This window comes from Triturus cristatus, chromosome 3_2 (assembly GCF_964204655.1).
Source record: "Triturus cristatus chromosome 3_2, aTriCri1.1, whole genome shotgun sequence".
NCBI classification, from domain to species: domain Eukaryota; kingdom Metazoa; phylum Chordata; class Amphibia; order Caudata; family Salamandridae; genus Triturus; species Triturus cristatus.
In genome coordinates this window covers 1,005,109,560-1,005,133,084 of record NC_140584.1, presented here as the reverse complement: position 1 = coordinate 1,005,133,084, position 23,525 = coordinate 1,005,109,560, and the positions used below count along the sequence as shown (strand labels likewise).

General features: G+C 50.2%; 1 protein-coding gene across 3 annotated transcripts in view; it reads right to left on the bottom strand.

The window, feature by feature from the left end:
• The window catches only part of LOC146858995 (complement factor B-like), an 824,021-nt gene that overhangs the window by 669,264 nt on the left and 131,232 nt on the right, over positions 1–23,525 (bottom strand). For 2 of the 3 annotated variants that reach the window (XM_085649642.1, XM_085649643.1), the window contains exon 3: positions 17,238–17,423. The exons of the other annotated variant lie outside the window; for it this stretch is intronic. In XM_085649642.1, the coding sequence (XP_085505768.1) occupies positions 17,238–17,423 (186 nt within the window). The remainder of the gene's footprint in view (positions 1–17,237; positions 17,424–23,525) is intronic. 3 annotated transcript variants of the gene reach the window in all.

Below are 23,525 nucleotides of genomic sequence, written 5' to 3'. Positions count from 1 at the left end.
TATGGCAGAATTAGCAAATTTAGAAAGGTTTATTACCAACATTCAGAAGGTACACTACAGATATTGTACTTGCAAATGCATAAAGTAATTGCTATGAAGGGTCTCAGCAATAAGACAATGCAGAATAACAGGCAAAATCAAGAATTTTCCCAAGTCCCAAATGAGCAGCAAAATAGGTAAGAAATCGGACAGCATTCCTAGTAGCATTGGGAAGTCATCTCATCCGCGTTCGGTCTCATCCTCAAATTTGAGGGTTTATATGAGAAGTCTTCTCATGGAACTAAATGAAAACTGGAAATTCATCATGGCCTGAGCAAAAGAATTACAATTACAGCAAATCAGGGCATTAAATGAAAAGTGTCATACAGCCTACATGAATATTGATTGAGCTCCCTCTTTGCTCATGTCATCGGGAGAGGCAGAACACACAAGTTACAAAACACCTTGAACCAACGTGAATGAATGTAATACAGCGAGCAGGAGGAAGAAACCTTGAAGTTTGAAACATAACTCAACCCACGCTAGAGAATCCTCTTTGAGAAAAACATAATTTGGAAATAAATAAACAAGATTTGCAAGAATACGTGTTGAAAAATAATAAACAGTGAATTTGCAGGGTGAGACATATTTTGAACAAGATTGCGTTGAGGCCTAGCTGAGACCTAATTAACATAGGCCAAGAAAAGGCACTTTAACAGGTGACCGCAAAATTATTTCAAACGCAATAGCATCAGGTAAGCGTACACATGTAAATTAGAGTGTAGATTACTATTCTGTAAGTTGTTAATACTGCACAAATAATATAAAATGCATAAAAAACTTTACATAAGGTTAATAGACAAAAGGGAGGAAGATGTTCCATGATAAGGGATTCAAACATCTGTGTATTGTCTACAAACGTAAGCTAGCCTATGGGAAGGAAAGAGATGCAAAAAAGAATGCTGTTGATATTTTAGGCTGTACCTCTCAAAATTCTGTTGAGCTTTATGGTCACCATTCACTTTTAACTCCTGAGAGGGCATGTAATGGAAAGTTGATGCCACTTATTATTTATGGTGACTCAATATGACTGCCTCTAATGCGAAGATGTATGCAACCCTTGGCTCTTCTGTGGAATATAGTGTTGTTTGTAAATCTCCAGTGGAAACTGTTTCAATAGAAACTGGGCTTCAGCTCTTACTGGGCCAAAGCACTGCATAAAGTTTTGATATGTCTTTAAAAATTATTGACAGCACTTGAGTACACAATGCTGGCCTTCTCATACTAAGAAATGGATGGGCAAGCGTGTCACTTAGGGCCATATGTAGGTAGCTAAATACCAGTCGGTAACGGCCGAAATTCGGTAAATATCCCGTTACCGACCGGTATTTAGTCAAGTGAGATGTAGGAGGCCAAAAACCAGTTTTCGGTAAATATGAATCGGTAAATACCGATTCATAATTACCGAATTCTAAAATACCGATTCATATTTACCGAATACATATTTTCCGATTCGGTAAATATGAAGTGGTAAAACGAGAAAAGATATGTAGGTAAATTCGGTATTTAAGAAATCCATGAAATTCGGTAATTAAGAGTCGGTAATTAACACAGATTGAAAGCAGGTGGTAAGCATCAACAGTGCATATAAGCAATCCCAAAATGCAACAGCGTGGACAACATGGCCGCTCTGTATGTCATTGCAAGGCGCCTACGTCTACAGGCAGCAGGTCTGAGGATTTGGAGACGGGAGGAACGCATTTACAGACAGCGTATCACACTCTTTCAACAGACTGAGGCAGAGATACATGAAAGGTACAGGCTACACCCACAAACCATCATGGACCTGATAAGGGACCTGCACCCACTCCTGGACCAGCCAACAAGAAGGGCGCATGCCATACCACCACATGTGCAGGTTCTCTGCAGCCTACATCTACTCGCATCTGGCAGTTACCAGGGGGTGATAGCTGCGGTGGGCGGTGTATCCCAGAGTTGCCTGTCCCGTTTCTTCAGGAAGTTCCTGGATGCCATGATGCAGAGAATGCACCACATCAGCTTCCCAAACACACAGGCTGAACTGCAGAAAACCAAAACAGACTTTTATCACATGGCACAGTTCCCCCATTTCATAGGCTGTATTGATGGCACACACATTCCAATCTGCCCACCAGCTGCCACTGAGCACATCTACAGGAACAGAAAGTCCACCCACTCCATAAATGTGCAGGTAATCTGCGATGCAGGGAACATCATCACAGATATCGTAGCTAAGTTTACTTGGAGCACCCACGACTCCTTCATCTTCCAGAACAGTGGGATCTACACACGACTGCTTGCGGGAGAATTTGGAGAAGGATACCTGCTAGGTAAGTAACAGTGACGCTCCATTCTACTTAGTGCAAATCATTGTGTATTGAGGCATGTGACTGATGGTTCTCACATACTCACCTAGGCGACAGTGCATATGCTGTGCGGTCATTCATCCTCACTCCCTACCTACACCCATCAACCCAGAGTGAGAGACGATATAATGTGGCACACAAATCTACATGCAACGTGGTGGAGCGCACGTTTGGACTATTGAAAAGCAGGTTCCGCTGCCTCCACAAAAGCGGAGGCGCACGCCAGTACACACCCATCATCTGCTGCAAGATCATTGCCACTTGTGCAATGCTGCACAACCTTGCCACGAAGAGAGGTACAGAGGTGGAACTAACTGATTTTGAGGACAATGATGATGAGTCAGGACAGCCAGAGGCCAACGCAGCTGGAGTACCAACAGCAACAGATGGGAGAGAGAGACGGGCAGAGATCACATGCAACTATTTCTGAGTAAGTAAGGGGACACAGCCAGTTGTTGGATGTCATGACGTAGTTTAATAATGCGGCACTACGCCACAACAACAAGAAAAAGCCGTTCTGTCAACATTGTGCAATGACTACTTGCAAGTCCAGGGTTACTACACCCAATTGTCTTAGGCTATACTGTGCAGCATTACGGTTTGCGGCCACGCACTACAGTGTGGGATGCCACGGATTGTGCATCCTGACTAGTGGCAGCCCCATGCCGCCTGCTGCTCCTCCGTGTATCTGGGACAGGGGGGGTAATGCTGCTCCTGCTGCTGGTTTCTATGCTTTCCACAGCATCCCCAGCACCAGTTGTGGCCGCCTGGCTTGTCAGTAGCACTTCCAGTGCACTGGTGACCTGCACCATCCCCCTTGAAACGTCAGTGCTGCAGTGCGTCTGGCCCTCCTGCATAGCCACAGATCGCCTGCAGAGCAGCGATGTTGCAGTTGCCAGCCGGTTGAGTGCCCTCGTATGAGTATCTCTCCTCTGCCGTTCCCTGCGCCGTGCAGCTCTGTCCGCATCATACTTGCTGCACAACAGCATGACGGACTGGGACATGACCCGCATGCCCGCAGCCATCTCACTCATCCCCACCGCCATAGCGCTGATGCCCCTGTCCATGTTTTCAAATGTAGCTTTCAGTCCCCGCATTTGGCGCTGAACTGACATCATTGCCTTTGTTTGTAGGCGCTGTATCTTTAACATGGTGCCCTCGAGCCCCGAGAACACCCCATGGCTCTCATCGTGTGCTGTTGGACTCTGCACCCGAGACCTGCGGCGACGTCTGGCACCTGTGTGTGCTCCCTCTGAAAGGGAGGGCACAGTGGCATGGCTCCCATCCTGGGGCACAGTGGTTGGCTCCGGCCCCCTGCAGTCGTCAGATGAGGACTCTAACACTCGCAACCTGGAAGCTGCACGCCTCCTCGACCTCACCAATGCAGGCGGTGATGATGCCGGTGACTCCAGCATGAGTGGTAATGCTAGCTGTGGTGGTGATTCTGGCTGTGGTGGTGATGCTGGCTGTGGTGGTGAGGCTGCATGTGGTACTGTTCTCTGGGCAGAACTTGTGCTGGCCTTCCCTGAACTGTTTTGCCGGTGTGCCCTCTCTCCCGTTGCATGTGCAGTCCTGCGCAATGTATCATCTGTGGACAGAAATGCAACATCAGCTCAGTGTACCTGAAGCCCTGCATTGCAAGCATCACAATACATTTCTGTAACACTCTCTCATTGTCCTCTGCCTGCTTTTCACTAATGTGTGTACCATGCCTTGTTGTTCTGTGCTATTCAGTTCATGGTTGGGGTTTTCCAGACTACATCTCACATAATGCATTTCCAGTATGCACTAACACATGGACTGGAGTGGGATACTCATTTCACAATTGGGGATGTGGGATAGGGGTAGGGGGGGCAACATTGCTGTGCATGCGTCTTACCTTGTTGGGTGGCGGCTCTGGCAGAGCTGTCGGCATCCCCAATCCCCACGACACTCTCTGCCTCTATTGTGGACTCCACCAGCTCCTCCAGTTCGGTAAGGGCAGGTGCCCTGTTCCTTCCACCTCCTGTCCGGCTGGCCTCCTTCTGCAGTTCCCCCATCTTCCACTTCGTGACGATCCTTAGGTCGTACCAGCGCTTTTTCAGCACCTCAATGTCCCTGGGGGTCACTCCAATTGCATTGACCTGCGCCTGGATTCCCAGGCAGATGTTACGCTTCTCCGACTCAGGCACTTGCAGGGACTGCTTCCCAAACAGCTTGTGGTGCTGCTTGACCACCTCCTCCACTAGTACCTGCAGTTCCTTAGGGCTAAATTTCTGCTTTCTCCTCCTTTCCCCTCCATCTCTCTGTGTCTCCTGGCTGGACATTGTGAGTTTGAGCTGCACAATCAGGCACTGGCTCCCTGCCTCTCCTCTGCACTCCCAGCCTCTCCAGAGTCTGATGATTGTGTGCACCTGCCTGGGTGTGGCCACTTCCTGGTTGGGTGGGGTTTGGTTGCACAGGATTGGCTGAATCATCCAGTCATGTGTTTTTGAATTTCCGATTCGGTAACTACCGATTCGGTATTTACCGATTCGGTAAATACCACTTCGGTATTTACTGAATCGGTAAATAACACTTCGGTATTTACCGATTCGGTAAATTCCGATTCTTGAATACCGATTGTTACCGACTCGGTAATTATTACCGAATGTTTACCTACATATAACTTACTGATTCATGAATCGGTAAAAATCGGTATTTATAAATCGGTAAAATACAGTTACCTACATATGGCCCTTAGTATTTTTTAATTTGTGGCTGCTTCAACTACAGTAAAGTACTACTTTTTTATGTGATAACCCCTACTATTATCACATCTAAACGTAAACTGTCTGTTGATTAACCTTTTCATAAATGTAATTCTTTGTCTCAACCTGAGAAAAAGTAATACACACAGTACTGTCTCTTACACAGATCTGTTCGGAGGGTGTCGTCATGATGACGTATTAGTAAAATAGCTATGCATTGGCTCCGCCCCAACAAGTATTGATGCCAGATTACTGTAGATAGGAGACCCCTGCATCACACAGGAGAGCCCTGTGATGCTGCACGTCTGGGGGAGGAGGGTCAGTTTTGAGGCCCGGTACAGCAGTGGCGAGGGACTTCAGCCACGGCGAGCCCGCTGTTACCACAGAATGGTGTGCCGCAGCCTAGCTTTCAAGAATGCTGGGGCCTGGCTCACTGTACCATTAGCGGCCTCCGCATAGCTGCGGGACTTTCAGGAGGCGTTTCCGGAGCCCCAGCCTGACAGTGAGAGGCAATTTGAGGTCCCAAGTGTTTGAAGAGCATAAGATGAGAAGCGCATAGCAACAGGGTGGATGTGGACCCCTGGTCCAGGAGGCTGTTTCATACTAAACACTTCACAAATTGGGTTTACGCTAACCTAGGTTGTGTTTACAATTGTGCTCCATCTTGCACAAAAGTCACAAACTATCACGTTAACTGTTTTGCTATTCTCGGCCTAAATAAAGAATTGAAGACTCACACTAATAACAGAGAATGTTCCCAAATACTTTTTCTCCTCCTGTACCTAACCAACGACATTTCAACTGTCCCAGGCTATTGCTATAAAATTTATCAATTTGGATTGCCTGAATAAACTGTGAGAATGTCTGCAGACCCAATGTAGTACTACCATGAGAGAAACTTCAAATGTATTCTGTAGCAAAATGTTTCTTCTTGCCTGTTCCCTGTTGGTGCACACCCTGAGAACCATGTACATGTATGAATGTCTCTGTCTAAAGTCCTATAAAAGGACGAGTCGATTTCTATGTTTGCGCCCTGCAGGGAGGCCCTATTTGGTCCTGTTCCCCATATTTTGGGACTATTAGGATGGAGGTTGGCACCACTGGGCCTGCAGAGTGAGAGATTTGACAATGATGACCCCTCCTAAAGAAACCATCTGCCGACCGAGCAGAACCAAAGAACTACCGGCCCGCCTCCCTGCTCCTCTTTCCGGTGAAGGTTCTCGAAAAGACAATCAGCCAGCAACGTGCCAAACACCTAGAACACAATAACCTCCTGGACACTCCCAATCCAGATTCCGAGCCATCCACGGCACTGAGACAGCCCTGATCGCAGCCACTGACGACATCAGGGCCCTCTTGGACCACAGTGAAACAGCAGCCCTCAACCTCCTGGACCTGTTGCCGCCTTTGACACTGTCTCCCACCACAGCCTGATCAACAGACTCCACCACATCGGAATCCAAGGAGACACCCTCAAGTGGATCACCTCACACGTCACCGGAAGAACCCAGAGAATCCGCCTCCCACCGTTCGCCTCAGAACCCAAGAAGATCATCCTCGGTGTTCCACAAGGACCCTCCCTCAGCTCCATCCTCGTCAACTCGTACATGACCCCCCCAGCTAACACAATAAGATCGCACAGTCTCAACATCATCTTCTACATCAACAAATCCCAGCTCATCATCTTGCTGTCAGGAGACTCCTCCACCAGCAGGGCCAACTTCCACAAATTATGACGAATCGTCATTGACTGAATGAAGGACAACTGTCTCAAGCTCGATATAGACAAGACAGAAGTCTTTGGAAACTACACCTTGCCATGGAACAACGCCTGGTGGCCTGCTGAACTAGGCCTGTCCCCCGCCTGACAGACCATGCCCACAACCTCAGCATCATATTGGACTGAAAGTTATCTATACATAAACAGGAAACACAGTCTCATCTGCCTGCTTCCACACCCAACACATGCTCCGAAAGAGTTTTAGGTGGCTCCCAATCAACACCAGGAGGACCACCACTCAGGCCCTCGTCACCAGCAGGCTGGACTGCGGGAACACCCGCTAGGTAGGAATCCTCATATGCCTCCTGAAGAGACTACAGACAATACAAAACTCAGCTGCAAGACGTATCCTCAACCTCCCCAGACAAACCCACATCACTCCACACCGATCCAGAAGAGATGCCAGTTCAAGCTCTTCACAACGAAGGACATACACCAACAAATGATCTTTCACCAACCAACCAGACACCTGCGATCTGCTTCCCTCTTCCTCGCAGATGACCTCTGGATCCGCCGATCCAACAGCGGAGGACGCTCCTTCTCTCAACTGGTTGCCAAAGCCTGGAACAACCTTCTACTACATCTTAGGAGCTCCTCATCACTACGCGAATTCAGGAAAGACCTGGCTGTTCGAATTTACAGAGCACCGCGAAGCAGAAAGCAACTCCGGTGCCTTGAGACCCTCATGGGTGATTTGCCCCGCTTTATAAATCTTGATTGATAATGTATTGGAGCAGGTCCGGGTCCGAGGGGATTCTCCAAGTCTTAATGCAAAATAGGGTCAAAGCTTTGCCACCGAAAGAAATAGGGGCCCCCATGTAAAATATGACGGTTCGGGGAACGACATGGTTTGGACCTGTCCTTCTGTGGAAGTCAGTAAAACAACAAACAGGCTAATGAGTCTTGCATTAAAGATGTACCAGCTTTTCTGCTCCCCTATAATGACTATGTTGGATTTTAGGTATGTAGGCCCCCAGAGTGCCCCTAAAAACAAGGCAACCTTTCAGGAACACTGCAAAGAGGGGTGTAGAGCTATATTTAGGATTGTTGGGGATGCCTTGTCTGAGCCTGGTGGGGTCCCACTGGGACCACCCCATATCCCCAAACACAAAGACATCTAGAGGTGGCCTCTTGGTCTATCTGAACAAAGCAAGGCCTGTACCCCGAATTGGTGAAATCTCGTAAACAAGAATCTGCTGTGCAGGCTGCAGATACACAGACCCCATGTCCTTGACAAAGCCCGGGCTCCTGAGGAGCTTGTGCATTTTTGAAACAGAACTTAAAAGCTGAGTTGAGAGTGGACACAGAAACAAGCCTGGCTCGACTGAGAACCGACCTTGGTGCTAAGATCCAGGAGCTCTGATGGACCAGCAATTGTAGGTCACACCGGCGAGACTTAAAGACTTTGATTAGCACTCCTGCTGGAAACATCTAAATATTCGAGGACCCGGAGAGGACATTGCTGACTCGGATCTGGAAGCTTCTGTAGTGGGCATGTTGTTCGCCTTGTTGGAAGACGAATGTCAGATACAGATCAACATATCTTTTTGGCTTAACTTTTGGAAAGGAATGAAAGTGATTCTACATCACGCATAAGCTGCAGCTATTGGGTCTCTCGTCTTTGGTAAAAGTGACACTGACCTACTGCCTGGAAGGCAGCCGTGAACAAATAGGACTACCAAAGGGGTTTTGTAGCTTCTCGATGTTGCCCAAGGAAGCCAGTGCAGCGATGAATTTCTAAGCATCCAAGGAGACTCTGAACTGATAAAGTTGGTGCGGAGGAGTCTTGGTTTTTGGTGCCTCTTTCTTTTTGTTCTACTCCTACTCCTTTGGGTGTGTGTTGAGGGTCTTGTCTTTGGGAAAGGGGCTGGGTGCCGTAAGAGCACAAGGGAGGGAGGATGGAATGAGGGAGCTATTTAAACCTCAGCTGATCTTGGTTGGCCTGTGGGCTAGGAGGGGCCCAAATTAGTCGTTTCACCATTAATGCTTAACCCAGTGCAGGAGTGGTGCCCTTGGCTCGCAACATATTGGATGGTGGGGATCCCTTGCTCCCAGCACTTGGCAACTATGGCCCACTAAGGCGGGTGTTGTCTTTAGTTTGGTAGGAATTATACTATTTAGTTTCATGTTCTTAGCTCTGCAGTTTATGGGGAAAGCTGTGGGGGGTGAGGGAGGACGGCCCGTTGACACGTATGGGGCGGCATGACATTATTTGCTCCTTCTTGCCACACTTCCACACAAGCATACACTCCTTGCTTTGGTATTAGATGACCACTATTACTTTTTTTAATGTTAAAGGGCTCAAGAGCCCAATTATGAGAGAGGGCAATATGGAAGATTCCCAAAAATAGACAGTATGAAATCAAAATGCCTATTTGAGTACACCAGTCAGTACCACCTTGCAGATTTTTGATAGCTTTGTTGAGATCAGAGGTCTCATAATGTAGCCTTTACCCTATACGACTATCCACTTCAATAGAGCATTTACCCCTGCATTGGAGGGTCAGGCGTTTCAGCACTGGAGGAGAGGGGTTGCCTTTGTTTGTAGGCGCTGTATCTTTAACATGGTGCCCTCGAGCCCCGAGAACACCCCATGGCTCTCATCGTGTGCTGGTGGACTCTGCACCCGAGACCTGCGGCGACGTCTGGCACCTGTGTGTGCTCCCTCTGAAAGGGAGGGCACAGTGGCATGGCTCCCATCCTGGGGCACAGTGGTTGGCTCCGGCCCCCTGCAGTCGTCAGATGAGGACTCTAACACTCGCAACCTGGAAGCTGCACGCCTCCTCGACCTCACCAATGCAGGCGGTGATGATGCCGGTGACTCCAGCATGAGTGGTGATGCTGGCTGTGGTGGTGATTCTGGCTGTGGTGGTGATGCTGGCTGTGGTGTGAAGTTGCATGTGGTACTGTTCTCTGGGCAGAACTTGTGCTGGCCTTCCCTGAACTGTCTTGCCGGTGTGCCCTCTCTCCCGTTGCATGTGCAGTCCTGCGCAATGTATCATCTGTGGACAGAAATGCAACATCAGCTCAGTGTACCTGAAGCCCTGCATTGCAAGCATCACAATACATTTCTGTAACACTCTCTCATTGTCCTCTGCCTGCTTTTCACTAATGTGTGTACCATGCCTTGTTGATCTGTGCTATTCAGTTCATGGTTGGGGTTTCCCAGACTACATCTCACATAATGCATTTCCAGTATGCACTAACACATGGACTGGAGTGGGATACTCATTTCACAATTGGGGATGTGGGATAGGGGTAGGGGGGGCAACATTGCTGTGCATGCGTCTTACCTTGTTGGGTGGCGGCTCTGGCAGAGCTGTCGGCATCCCCAATCCCCACGACACTCTCGGCCTCTATTGTGGACTCCACCAGCTCCTCCAGTTCGGTAAGGGCAGGTGCCCTGTTCCTTCCACCTCCTGTCCGGCTGGCCTCCTTCTGCAGTTCCCCCATCTTCCACTTCGTGACGATCCTTAGGTCGTACCAGCGCTTTTTCAGCACCTCAATGTCCCTGGGGGTCACTCCAATTGCATTGACCTGCGCCTGGATTCCCAGCCAGATGTTACGCTTCTCCGACTCAGGCACTTGCAGGGACTGCTTCCAAAACAGCTTGTGGTGCTGCTTGACCACCTCCTCCACTAGTACCTGCAGTTCCTTAGGGCTAAATTTCTGCTTTCTCCTCCTTTCCCCTCCATCTCTCTGTGTCTCCTGGCTGGACATTGTGAGTTTGAGCTGCACAATCAGGCACTGGCTCCCTGCCTCTCCTCTGCACTCGCAGCCTCTCCAGAGTCTGATGATTGTGTGCACCTGCCTGGGTGTGGCCACTTCCTGGTTGGGTGGGGTTTGGTTGCACAGGATTGGCTGAATCATCCAGTCATGTGTTTTTGAATTTCCGATTCGGTAACTACCGATTCGGTATTTACCGATTCGGTAAATACCACTTCGGTATTTACTGAATCGGTAAATAACACTTCGGTATTTACCGATTCGGTAAATTCCGATTCTTGAATACCGATTGTTACCGACTCGGTAATTATTACCGAATGTTTACCTACATATAACTTACCGATTCATAAATACCGAATCGGTAAAAATCGGTATTTATGAATCGGTAAAATACAGTTACCTACATATGGCCCTTAGTATTTTTTAATTTGTGGCTGCTTCAACTACAGTAAAGTACTACTTTTTTATGTGATAACCCCTACTATTATCACATCTAAACGTAAACTGTCTGTTGATTAACCTTTTCATAAATGTAATTCTTTGTCTCAACCTGAGAAAAAGTAATACACACAGTACTGTCTCTTACACAGATCTGTTCGGAGGGTGTCGTCATGATGACGTATTAGTAAAATAGCTATGCATTGGCTCCGCCCCAACAAGTATTGATGCCAGATTACTGTAGATAGGAGACCCCTGCATCACACGGGAGAGCCCTGTGATGCTGCACGTCTGGGGGAGGAGGGTCAGTTTTGAGGCCCGGGACAGCAGTGGCGAGGGACTTCAGCCACGGCGAGCCCGCTGTTACCACAGAATGGTGTGCCGCAGCCTAGCTTTCAAGAATGCTGGGGCCTGGCTCACTGTACCATTAGCGGCCTCCGCATAGCTGCGGGACTTTCAGGAGGCGTTTCCGGAGCCCCAGCCTGACAGTGAGAGGCAATTTGAGGTCCCAAGTGTTTGAAGAGCATAAGATGAGAAGCGCATAGCAACAGGGTGGATGTGGACCCCTGGTCGAGGAGGCTGTTTCATACTAAACACTTCACAAATTGGGTTTACGCTAACCTAGGTTGTGTTTACAATTGTGCTTCATCTTGCACAAAAGTCACAAACTATCACGTTAACTGTTTTGCTATTCTCGGCCTAAATAAAGAATTGAAGACTCACACTAATAACAGAGAATGTTCCCAAATACTTTTTCTCCTCCTGTACCTAACCAACGACATTTCAACTGTCCCAGGCTATTGCTATAAAATTTATCAATTTGGATTGCCTGAATAAACTGTGAGAATGTCTGCAGACCCAATGTAGTACTACCATGAGAGAAACTTCAAATGTATTCTGTAGCAAAATGTTTCTTCTTGCCTGTTCCCTGTTGGTGCACACCCTGAGAACCATGTACAATGTATGAATGTCTCTGTCTAAAGTCCTATAAAAGGACGAGTAGATTTCTATGTTTGCGCCCTGCAGGGAGGCCCTATTTGGTCCTGTTCCCCATATTTTGGGACTATTAGGATGGAGGTTGGCACCACTGGGCCTGCAGAGTGGGAGATTTGACAATGATGACCCCTCCTAAAGAAACCATCTGCCGACCGAGCAGAACCAAAGAACTACCGGCCCGCCTCCCTGCTCTTCTTTCCGGTGAAGGTTCTCGAAAAGACAATCAGCCAGCAACGTGCCAAACACCTAGAACACAATAACCTCCTGGACACTCCCAATCCAGATTCCGAGCCATCCACGGCACTGAGACAGCCCTGATCGCAGCCACTGACGACATCAGGGCCCTCTTGGACCACAGTGAAACAGCAGCCCTCAACCTCCTGGACCTGTTGCCGCCTTTGACACTGTCTCCCACCACAGCCTGATCAACAGACTCCACCACATCGGAATCCAAGGAGACACCCTCAAGTGGATCACCTCACACGTCACCGGAAGAACCCAGAGAATCCGCCTCCCACCGTTCGCCTCAGAACCCAAGAAGATCATCTTCGGTGTTCCACAAGGACCCTCCCTCTGCTCCATCCTCGTCAACTCGTACATGACCCCCCCAGCTAACACAATAAGATCGCACAGTCTCAACATCATCTTCTACATCAACAAATCCCAGCTCATCATCTTGCTGTCAGGAGACTCCTCCACCAGCAGGGCCAACTTCCACAAATTATGACGAATCGTCATTGACTGAATGAAGGACAACTGTCTCAAGCTCGATATAGACAAGACAGAAGTCTTTGGAAACTACACCTTGCCATGGAACAACGCCTGGTGGCCTGCTGAACTAGGCCTGTCCCCCGCCTGACAGACCATGCCCACAACCTCAGCATCATATTGGACTGAAAGTTATCTATACATAAACAGGAAACACAGTCTCATCTGCCTGCTTCCACACCCAACACATGCTCCGAAAGAGTTTTAGGTGGCTCCCAATCAACACCAGAAGGACCACCACTCAGGCCCTCGTCACCAGCAGGCTGGACTACGGGAACACCCGCTAGGTAGGAATCCTCATATGCCTCCTGAAGAGACTACAGACAATACAAAACTCAGCTGCAAGACGTATCCTCAACCTCCCCAGACAAACCCACATCACTCCACACCGATCCAGAAGAGATGCCAGTTCAAGCTCTTCACAACGAAGGACATACACCAACAAATCACTAACCAACCAGACACCTGCGATCTGCCTCCCTCTTCCTCGCAGACGACCTCTGGATCCGCCGATCCAACAGCGGAGGACGCTCCTTCTCTCAACTGGTTGCCAAAGCCTGGAACAACCTTCTACTGCATCTTAGGAGCTCCTCATCACTACGCGAATTCAGGAAAGACCTGGCTGTTCGAATTTACAGAGCACCGCGAAGCAGAAAGCAACTCCGGTGCCTTGAGACCCTCATGGGTGATTTGCCCCGCTTTATAAATCTTGATTGATAATGTATTGGAGCAGGTCCGGGTCCGAGGGGATTCTCCAAGTCTTAATGCAAAATAGGGTCAAAGCTTTGCCACCGAAAGAAATAGGGGCCCCCATGTAAAATATGACGGTTCGGGGAACGACATGGTTTGGACCTGTCCTTCTGTGGAAGTCAGTAAAACAACAAACAGGCTAATGAGTCTTGCATTAAAGATGTACCAGCTTTTCTGCTCCCCTATAATGACTATGTTGGATTTTAGGTATGTAGGCCCCCAGAGTGCCCCTAAAAACAAGGCAACCTTTCAGGAACACTGCAAAGAGGGGTGTAGAGCTATATTTAGGATTGTTGGGGATGCCTTGTCTGAGCCTGGTGGGGTCCCACTGGGACCACCCCATATCCCCCAACACAAAGACATCTAGAGGTGGCCTCTTGGTCTATCTGAACAAAGCAAGGCCTGTACCCCGAACTGGTGAAATCTCGTAAACAAGAATCTGCTGTGCAGGCTGCAGATACACAGACCCCATGTCTTTGACAAAGCCCGGGCTCCTGAGGAGCTTGTGTATTTTTGAAACAGAACTTAAAAGCTGAGTTGAGAGTGGACACAGAAACAAGCCTGGCTCGACTGAGAACCGACCTTGGTGCTAAGATCCAGGAGCTCTGATGGACCAGCAATTGTAGGTCACACCGGCGAGACTTAAAGACTTTGATTAGCACTCCTGCTGGAAACATCTAAATATTCGAGGACCCGGAGAGGACATTGCTGACTCGAATCTGGAAGCTTCTGTAGTGGGCATGTTGTTCGCCTTGTTGGAAGACGAATGTCAGATACAGATCAACATATCTTTTTGGCTTAACTTTTGGAAAGGAATGAAAGTGATTCTACATCACGCATAAGCTGCAGCTATTGGGTCTCTCGTCTTTGGTAAAAGTGACACTGACCTACTGCCTGGAAGGCAGCCGTGAACAAATAGGACTACCAAAGGGGTTTTGTAGCTTCTCGATGTTGCCCAAGGAAGCCAGTGCAGCGATGAATTTCTAAGCATTCAAGGAGACTCTGAACTGATAAAGTTGGTGGGGAGGAGTCTTGGTTTTTGGTGCCTCTTTCTTTTTGTTCTACTCCTACTCCTTTGGGTGTGTGTTGAGGGTCTTGTCTTTGGGAAAGGGGCTGGGTGCCGTAAGAGCACAAGGGAGGGAGGATGGAATGAGGGAGCTATTTAAACCTCAGCTGATCTTGGTTGGCCTGTGGGCTAGGAGGGGCCCAAATTAGTCGTTTCACCATTAATGCTTAACCCAGTGCAGGAGTGGTGCTCTTGGCTCGCAGCATATTGGATGGTGGGGATCCCTTGCTCCCAGCACTTGGCAACTATGGCCCACTAAGGCGGGTGTTGTCTTTAGTTTGGTTGGAATTATACTATTTAGTTTCATGTTCTTAGCTATGCAGTTTATGGGGAAAGCTGTGGGGGGTGAGGGAGGACGGCCCGTTGACACTTATGGGGCGGCATGAGATTATTTGCTCCTTCTTGCCACACTTCCACACAAGCATACACTCCTTGCTTTGGTATTAGATGACCACTATTACTTTTTTTAATGTTAAAGGGCTCAAGAGCCCAATTATGAGAGAGGGCAATATGGAAGATTCCCAAAAACAGACAGTATGAAATCAAAATGCCTATTTGAGTACACCAGTCAGTACCACCTTGCAGATTTTTGATAGCTTTGTTGAGATCAGAGGTCTCATAATGTAGCCTTTACCCTATACGACTATCCACTTCAATAGAGCATTTACCCCTGCATTGGAGGGTCAGGCGTTTCAGCACTGGAGGAGAGGGGTTGCTAAATGATATCTGATATGTACTGCACTAATTCCCGTAAAACGCTTGTACAATGTAAAGCTGAAATTCGCACTACCAAAAGAGAGTGCCTGCGTTACATGCAAATTTGGCACTGGATCACTCACTGGCATCTTCTGCTGGGCAGCCCTTTGGGAAAAGACAACTTTTGAGACACATTTCCCTAAACTATAGGCACCAGGGGCATAATTTCAAACCTATACTAGGTGGTACTAGTTGCACATAAAGCACCAAAATCTTGGAAACACAACAAGGAATAGGAATGGACACTGGGTAGACATGTCATTAATGAGAAGAGGAAAGGACTTAGCAGGGACACACACTCATCCACATTCATAGCAGGTACAGAACTGCACTACAAATTTTGGTATGGGTGGTACTATACACCCCTCCACCTTCCCCTAATGTTTCCTAATGCACATCTGAGATGCTGGAATGGTATGAGGGCTTTGCTGCCCATATGGTGGTAGTGTATTACTTGTTCTGTCCCCTGGCACCAGTCTAGGTCCGCCTCCCAGTCCACAACCTCCGGGGGGCGGTAGCGCCCCAGGCCCTGGCGATGTTCCTCTTAGCTACCCCGCTGCCAATCGCAACCAGATCTCAGTATATCTAGGCTATGTGATTTACCCAGTAATCCCCAGGAACAGCCATTTCGCAGCCAAGGGCACCTCCGCCCTTGTGACTTGAGACATTAATTCAGTAGTTTTGACCCAGAACACCTGTGTGTGCGGGCATTCCCAGAGAATGTGAAAAAAGGTACCCTCATCTCGACATCCCTTCCTACAGTGTGGGGTAGCAACTCTACTAATTCCATACAGTAGTGTCTGTGAGTAGTAGGTCTGGTGTAATATTTTCAGATGGATCAGTCTGAAACGGCCGCATATAGCCATCTCTCATGGGCTCTGGAAAGCCTTTGCCTAGTCTTCATCGTCCAAGTTACCCACATCCGCCTCCCATGCCTTCCACAGAGACTCAAGTGGGTCAGGAGTATTGTTGATCAGTTTGTGATAGATCATTGACACAGCTTGTTTGGCAGTGCCTTAAAGACAAGGTCTTCCATGGGGGGAGAGACTGTGAGTTGTTCGCCCTCCCATATATGGCATCAGAGTGCATCGCAGAGCAGCAAATATCGAACGTGTTCGGAGTCTGCTAATTCGTATTCTCAGCGTAGGTCTTCAAATTTGATAATAGCCTGGTCTCTTCAGACATTGCCTAGATGTTCGATGCCCAGCAGCCCCCAGGCCCGAAAAGCTCCGAGCCCCCCACCCCCCACCTCGGACAACAACTGGCTGTGCCACAGTGGTGTCATTCCAGTGAGTCTCGCTGTCCAACCTAGGAACCTTGTGGCATCTCTTCAGTTGTCATTGTATGTTGCGGTATGTCTCTGTCCCTCTTCGTCCCATAGAGGAAAGCTTCATAGCTCCCATTGCCTCTCTATCTACACTGTACGCACGGTTCCAGTGGTCAGAGAAGACCCATTCGTTAATCACTAAGAGTTGTGAGGCCTAGTAGTATTTCAGAATGTCCTGGATTGACAATTCCCCATCGTAGATCCCTCTTTGGATATGGACCAATGTCATTCTGGGGGCCCTCCCCACCACAATAACCATTGAAACTCATGATCTATTTTTCAGATGGGCACTCTTGCATGGAGTTCAGGTTTTGGCAGATCATGCTGATCTTGCTCTAATGATTGGGTTTTGAGATTGATGAACTCTGTTGAGAATAACGTTATTGTTAGTCTTGTAAAATGTCTTAATTCCGTTTTATACATTATTTAAATACTGTTGAATCATTGGCTTACATATTTTTTAAAATATATCATTAAACCACGTTCTTAGTTGTTATAAAATTGCACGTAGACTTACCATGATTTTCACAGATGGTCAACTTTCCACTCCAGTGGCCATTGGGCAGGCAGGTCCTGACAGCCGAGCCCAGCAGCTCATAACCTGTGTAACATTCAAACTCCATTGTGCTATTCACCTCGTAATGAGGCTTAATGGGATGGAAAACTCCATTATCAAATGTTGATGGACGCAGACAGGTCACCCCTACGACATGGTAACAGAAAGACATTCTTGGTCACATGATTCTTTTGCCCCACGAATCACACATAGCAGTCCTGCATGGCATCCAATTTTGTCCACTATACCACAAACATCAGTGAGGATCTAGTTTTCTGAACTTCTCAGAATTATATTGCGCCTCAACGCTATTTAGAGCTTATCCTACAATGGATGCCTCATTTGTGCAGTATTACATGCATCAGCATATATTAATTGCATAGTGCAAAAAATCTCACCCCTCAAAAATGAGATCAGACCACCCCCCAAAATAATAAAAATGAAGGCACCTTAAGAGATGCCATGGGGACTAATAGCCAGGGCCCCTGTCTTCAGGTGCCCTCTTCTTAGAGCAACCAGACGCTGGATTGGCTGGCCATCTGTGTTTAGACACTGTCATTGTGATCAAGGAAACATGCTCTGCTAATGCCTGTTCTGTGTAGAAGAAGCTTGCTCTCCTGCTAACTCCACGCAGAGTGCAAGTGGCGGGAGAGGGCAGGGTAACGGACAGAGGGAGGTAAAGGCAGAGAGTGAAAAAGAGAGAGAGCGAGAGAGATGCTTTCTCTATCTCGCTTTCCCTCAATGTCTCTGAAGGTAGCAGGGGTGGGTTCTGTACCTCGTCTGTGATAGGAAGCTTGTTGTTGCTGGCAGTGTTATAGCTATAATGTATGCAGGGGCGTAACACAGGCCCCCATAGCCCCTGCGGTACGGGGGGGCCCCCAGCTACAGGGGGCCCCTTCAGCACAAAACTCGAGCCCAAGAAGTCCGGATTAAATCTGAAGTGGGGGCCCCTTTGTGTACGTGACAGGGGGCCCCCTTAACTTTTGTTACACCACTGAATGTATGAGGGAGGAATCAGTGTTATCCTGCATTGCTGGGCCCCGGAGGAAGCAGAGTCGTAGACTAGTCTTCCCTCGGGGTCTTTCGCCCAGGGGAGGACCAGGCAGGGTCATGGGGTGGAGTTAGGGGGTGGATATAAGAGCGCAGGGGAGGAAGGCGACTTCCTCTTCCTGCGCTCGGCACCATCAGGAGGGGTTTTGCGAAGGTTGCGTTAGTGAGGCAGTCAGGAGCATAAGGGCGTCTTGGGTCCGAGAAGAGGTTCGTCGGTTGCGGCGTGAACCACTGGTCGGTGGTTTCTGGGCGTCTGGAGCTGCGTGGCGGCAGGGACATTATGGTGGGCGTGTCGGCTGAGGAGGTGAGGCGGGCCCTGTTGGTGCTGGGGCACACGGGGCGGGAGGATCTCCTCCGGCCCGGTGTGCTTGGGGAGGCGTGGGTGGGGTTTGAGAGGGCTCCGTGGGCGGCTTCGGCGGGGGTGGCGGCGGCAGTAATTGCATGTCAGGAGGTGCCGCTGCCGCCAGGGTCTAACGCACATGGAAGGGGGAGGGGTGCGCAACGCAAGGAGACTGCTCACGGGGGCCGGCGGAAGAGCCTGCCTCCGCGACTACGATTCCCCCACTAGAATTTAAAGAGCAGGGGGCGGGGGGGCGTGCGTCCTCGAGGGCTATCACTGGGGAGCTGCTAACACAGACCAGTGACTCTTGCAGAGTGGGTGAGGTGGGGGAGAGGGGCGGGCGGGCCGAGTCCAGAGCAGGTGTCAGTGGGGACAGGCTTAGGAGAGGCAAGGGTAGAGGAGAGGGGTAAGGGGTATGGGGGCCCACATGTGGAGGTAGTAGTGTCTGGAGCGGGCATTGGGGAGGCAGTTCAGGACATGTGGCAATGGGAGGACGCTCCCATTGACCTCTCCAGGGGGTCCAGGGTATCTACCCCGGTACCGGTGGGGTGCGGGAAGGGGGCGCAGGGGGCTGTGGTTCCGGTGGGAAGGAGTGGCATGGATCTTGGCCCGGAGCTGGCCCCTCAGACTGGGATTTTGCCGCCTGGACGGGGGTTTCAGGGCTACTGCCCCCCTCCCCCCCCTCCCCTCCCAAGCTGGGAGGAGTTGGCGTGGGATGACCGGATCAGGGAGCAGCGCATTTTAGCGCAACTTGATGAGGCGAGGCGGGCGGAGCAGAGTGCGCACAGGGCGGGAGCAGTCTGGGAAGAGGCGATTGAGGGGCCCCCTACTCCCACTTCGGAAGAGGAGAGTGGGCAGAGCACGATGAGCTAGTCAGGGTGGGAAGGGGTAGAAAAGGGGGGAGGAGAGCCGCAAAGGGCCACAGGCGCTGGTAGGGACGGCTGGGACGGCTTTGATGCCTGATGGTGCCTGGGCCCACTCAGGTTGGAGCGACCTGATGGGTACGGCGGGATCCAAGTCGGCGGATGTCGGCAGAGTGGGCAACGGCGTCGTGTGTAGCGGTGGGCCGTGGAACGAGTGCAGTGAGTGGCAAGGGTGTGAAAAGAGCGGTGAGAGAGGTGTTGTGGGCGCCTGTGGAGCTGGAGCCTGAGATTGAGTTGGATTACGATGATGAGAGTGAGGAGCTTGAGGACGGGGAGGTGAGGGATGACGATGACGGACCGGGTAGGGGGAAGAGCAATAGAGACCTTGGTGTATTACAGGTTCTGCGGCAACCATCAGGGCAGGAGAAGACGGAGACACCCAAGGCTTCCACCTCCAGAGGACGGCCCAGAGAGCGGCACTCATCGCTAGCAGGTGAGGGGTCTTGGTGGGCAGCTTGGGACGGTGGCCCAAAAGGGGGTAGGAAGAAGGCGTGTAGGTCGATAGGGGTGGGAGAGGGATCAGTGAGGGAGGTTAGTGGGGTGCCGAAGGGCAGGCCCACGCCGGTGGATAAACAGGTAGGAGGTAAGTCGGTGGCTACAGCGGGGGTGCAGACAGACAAGGTGGACGGAAAGGATGACAAGGGGGACAAGTCGGAGGACAAACATCAGAAGAAGTTGCCTTACATGGGCTTGGCCATGCCATTGGGATTGCATCTATCGGACAAAATTAAGAGTAGAATCTGGACACACGAATATGTGGACGTGTTTAAGTTGCTACACAGGGAGGTGCAGGCGAAGGAGGGGTCCAAGGAGGAGGAATGGGAATTGACTACGCGGCCCAGGGTCCCTGTGAACATGGAAAACTGGACTTCGGCGTTTCTCATTTATGCTAGCATATACTGCGAGAAACATCTGGACAGGGCCATAGCGTTGCTGAAGTACATGGACATTATCAGGAAGGCCCAAATGCAATTCGGGGGGTTCGCCTGGCTAAGTTATGACGAGGAGTTTAGGGCTAGGGTTAGTGCGAATCCGGACAAGCATTGGGGGGAGGTGGATCAGGAACTGTGTATGCAGTGGATGGCGTCAACGCATTCATCAGCGTCGACTCACACGGCTTGCGGTTTGCCGGTCACGTATCAGTCTTTTCAGCCGCGTCCCGCCCAAAGCAGGGCAGGGGGGAATGCCGCCAGTACAGGTAGCGCAGGTCTGGCCGCCAAGCCAGGCAGTTACAATACCAGGGCCTGTTGGAGCTATAACAGGGGCTACTGTTCACGGTATCCGTGCAAGTTCAAGCATGAATGCTCCAAGTGTGGAGGGAAGCACGCCCTTACACAATGCCTTACCCTGGTCACCCCTTCGGAGCAGTGGAGAAACACGAAAGGTAGGGGTCAGGCTGGACAGAAGGGCGCCTACACTAGTTAAGGTGGAGGCAATGGCCCCGTGGCTCTCCTGTTACCCGGACAGGGAAGCAGCTTTGAAGATTCAGTGGGGTTTTACGGAGGGCTTCCAGGTAGGCTATCAAGGTCCCAGATTGAGGAGGTGGGCCGACAATCTAAAATCAGCCAAGGAATTGCCGGGGGTGGTGGCAGCCAAGCTGCAGAAGGAGGTGGTTGAAGGGAGAATTGTGAGCCCATTTTATGACTGGCCGACAGATGATTTGATCATCTCCCCGCTGGGGGTGGTGCTGAAAAAGGCGGAGGGTGAGTTTTGCATGATACATCACCTTTCCTGGCCAGAAGGACAGTCTGTTAACGACTTCATTGTGGAGGCAGATTCACGGGTGCATTACGCGTCAGTGGATGATGCAATCTGCCTTGTGCGGGTGTGTGGGCCGGGGGCGGAACTGGCGAAATGCGATGTGAAGTCGGCTTTCCGCCTGCTGCCTATATACCCCGCGGATTTCTCTCTACTGGGGATGCAGTTCGGAGGGGCCATCTACGTGGACAAGGTTTTGTCCATGGGATGTGCGATTTCCTGTGCGCTGTTCGAGCTGTTTAGCACATTCTTGCAGTGGGCCTTTATGCAGCTTAGAGGGCATCGGGATGTAACTCACTATCTGGACAATTTCCTGTTTCTGGGAAAGGCACACTCGGGGGATTGTGGCAGGGCCCTGTCACGTTTCCAGGAGATGTCGCTGCATTTTGGAGTCCCTTTGGCCCCCGAAAAGACATTTGGGCCGTGCTGTACTTTGACATTCTTGGGCATTGAGCTGGATTCCATTCAGTGGACAGCTCCGCTCCCTGCCGCGAAAGTGAAGGAGATACAGGCATGCCTCTTGTGGGCGATCGGTGAGAAGAGGATTGCGTTGAGGGAGGTGCATCAGCTGCTGAGTTTCTTGAACTTTGTGTGCAGGGTGGTCAGGGCTGGACGGACGTTTTGTAGGCGGCTCGGCATCGCCATGTTGGGGGCAGTTCTACCACACCACAGGGTCCGGATCTCCATGAAGGTACGGGCGGATTTGAGGACATGGCTGACCTTCTTCACTGATTTCAATGGGGTGTCCCTGGACTTTGTGGACGAGAAGATGGTTTGGCAAGTTCAAATTTACTCTGATGCAGCCGGGGCAGCTGGCTTTGTGATTTTCTGGGATGGCAGGTGGTGCGCTGAGGACTGTCCGGCTCACTGGGTGAAGCAAGGGAGGAGCATTGCGTTTCTAGAATTCTTTCCCTTGTTGGTGGCTCTGGAAGTGTGGGGACCGGAGTTTCAGAACAGATCGGTGTTGTTCCATGTGGATAACATGACTGTGGTCGAGTTGATCAACCGACAAAGGGCAAGGGATCTGAGAGTGCTGCGCTTGCTGAGGAGTTTCATGTTGCAATGTTTAAGATTGAATGTGGTCTTTCGAGCCAAGCATGTCCCTGGAGCGAATAATGACATTGCGGATGCTTTGTCTCGTTCGCAGTGGCAGCGGTTCCGGCTATTGGCACCAGGAGCGGATCTGTGCAAGACCAAGCTGCCGGACGGCATCTGGGCCTTGGGGGAGTGAGGGTGATAGGCCTAGTAGAGAACTCTATTGCTGATACCACCAGACGGAGCTACAGACTGGAGTGGGCTGAGTTTGGATCATTTATGGGATGGCGCGGGGACTCGGCTTTTGGAGTTTGTATTGCATTGCATTGACAAGGGGCTGACGTCCACGACTATATCGGGGAAATTGGCAGGGGTATCGTTCTATTATTGCTTGTTTTTTGGTTTTGACCCCACGAAAGATGTGATTCTGAGTAGGGTGCTCAGAGGTTGGGGAAGGGAGAGGAAGGGGGGACGGGTATTGCGGGAAACGATTACGTTTGAACTATTGGTCAGGTTGGTTGCGGTTCTGCCTCTTTGTTGTTATGATCAGTTTGAGGTTAGAATTTTCCGTTTGTGCATGATATGGATGTTTTTGGGGGCTTTTCAGGTATTCGAGATGTTAAGTACGAGGGCAGTGCCTGGTAGACGGTATGAGGAGATCAGGTTGGCTGAGAGGCGCCTGTGGCTTTGGTTGATTCAGTCCAAAACAGATCAGTTGGGGCAGGGTAAGTGGGTTTGGTTGTGTGAGAATGGTTGTGGGGGTGTGTGCCCGGTGGATGAATGGAGATCGTTTGTGGTTTTCACGCAGGTGGTGAAAGGTGAGATATTTTGTCACATGTCAGGTGCAAAGGTGACAGCGGGGCAGTTGTTGGCGGTGCTGCGTGTGGCATTGAGGCGCCTAGGTTTGGAGCCGGCAGGTTTTGGGACTCACTCGTTCCGCATTGGGGCGGCGACAGCGGCGGCCCGGCTGGGTTGGTCCTGAGATAGGATTCAGCAGATTGGAAGGTGGAAGTCTCGGTGCTGTCAGCGGTTTGTTCATAAGTGAGGAGTTTGGGGGCCAGGTGCTAGGCGTTGGGAGAATGGGTGGCTGGTTTAAACTGTGTTTCTAACATATTTTTCTCCCGTAGGTTGCGTGGGTGGACC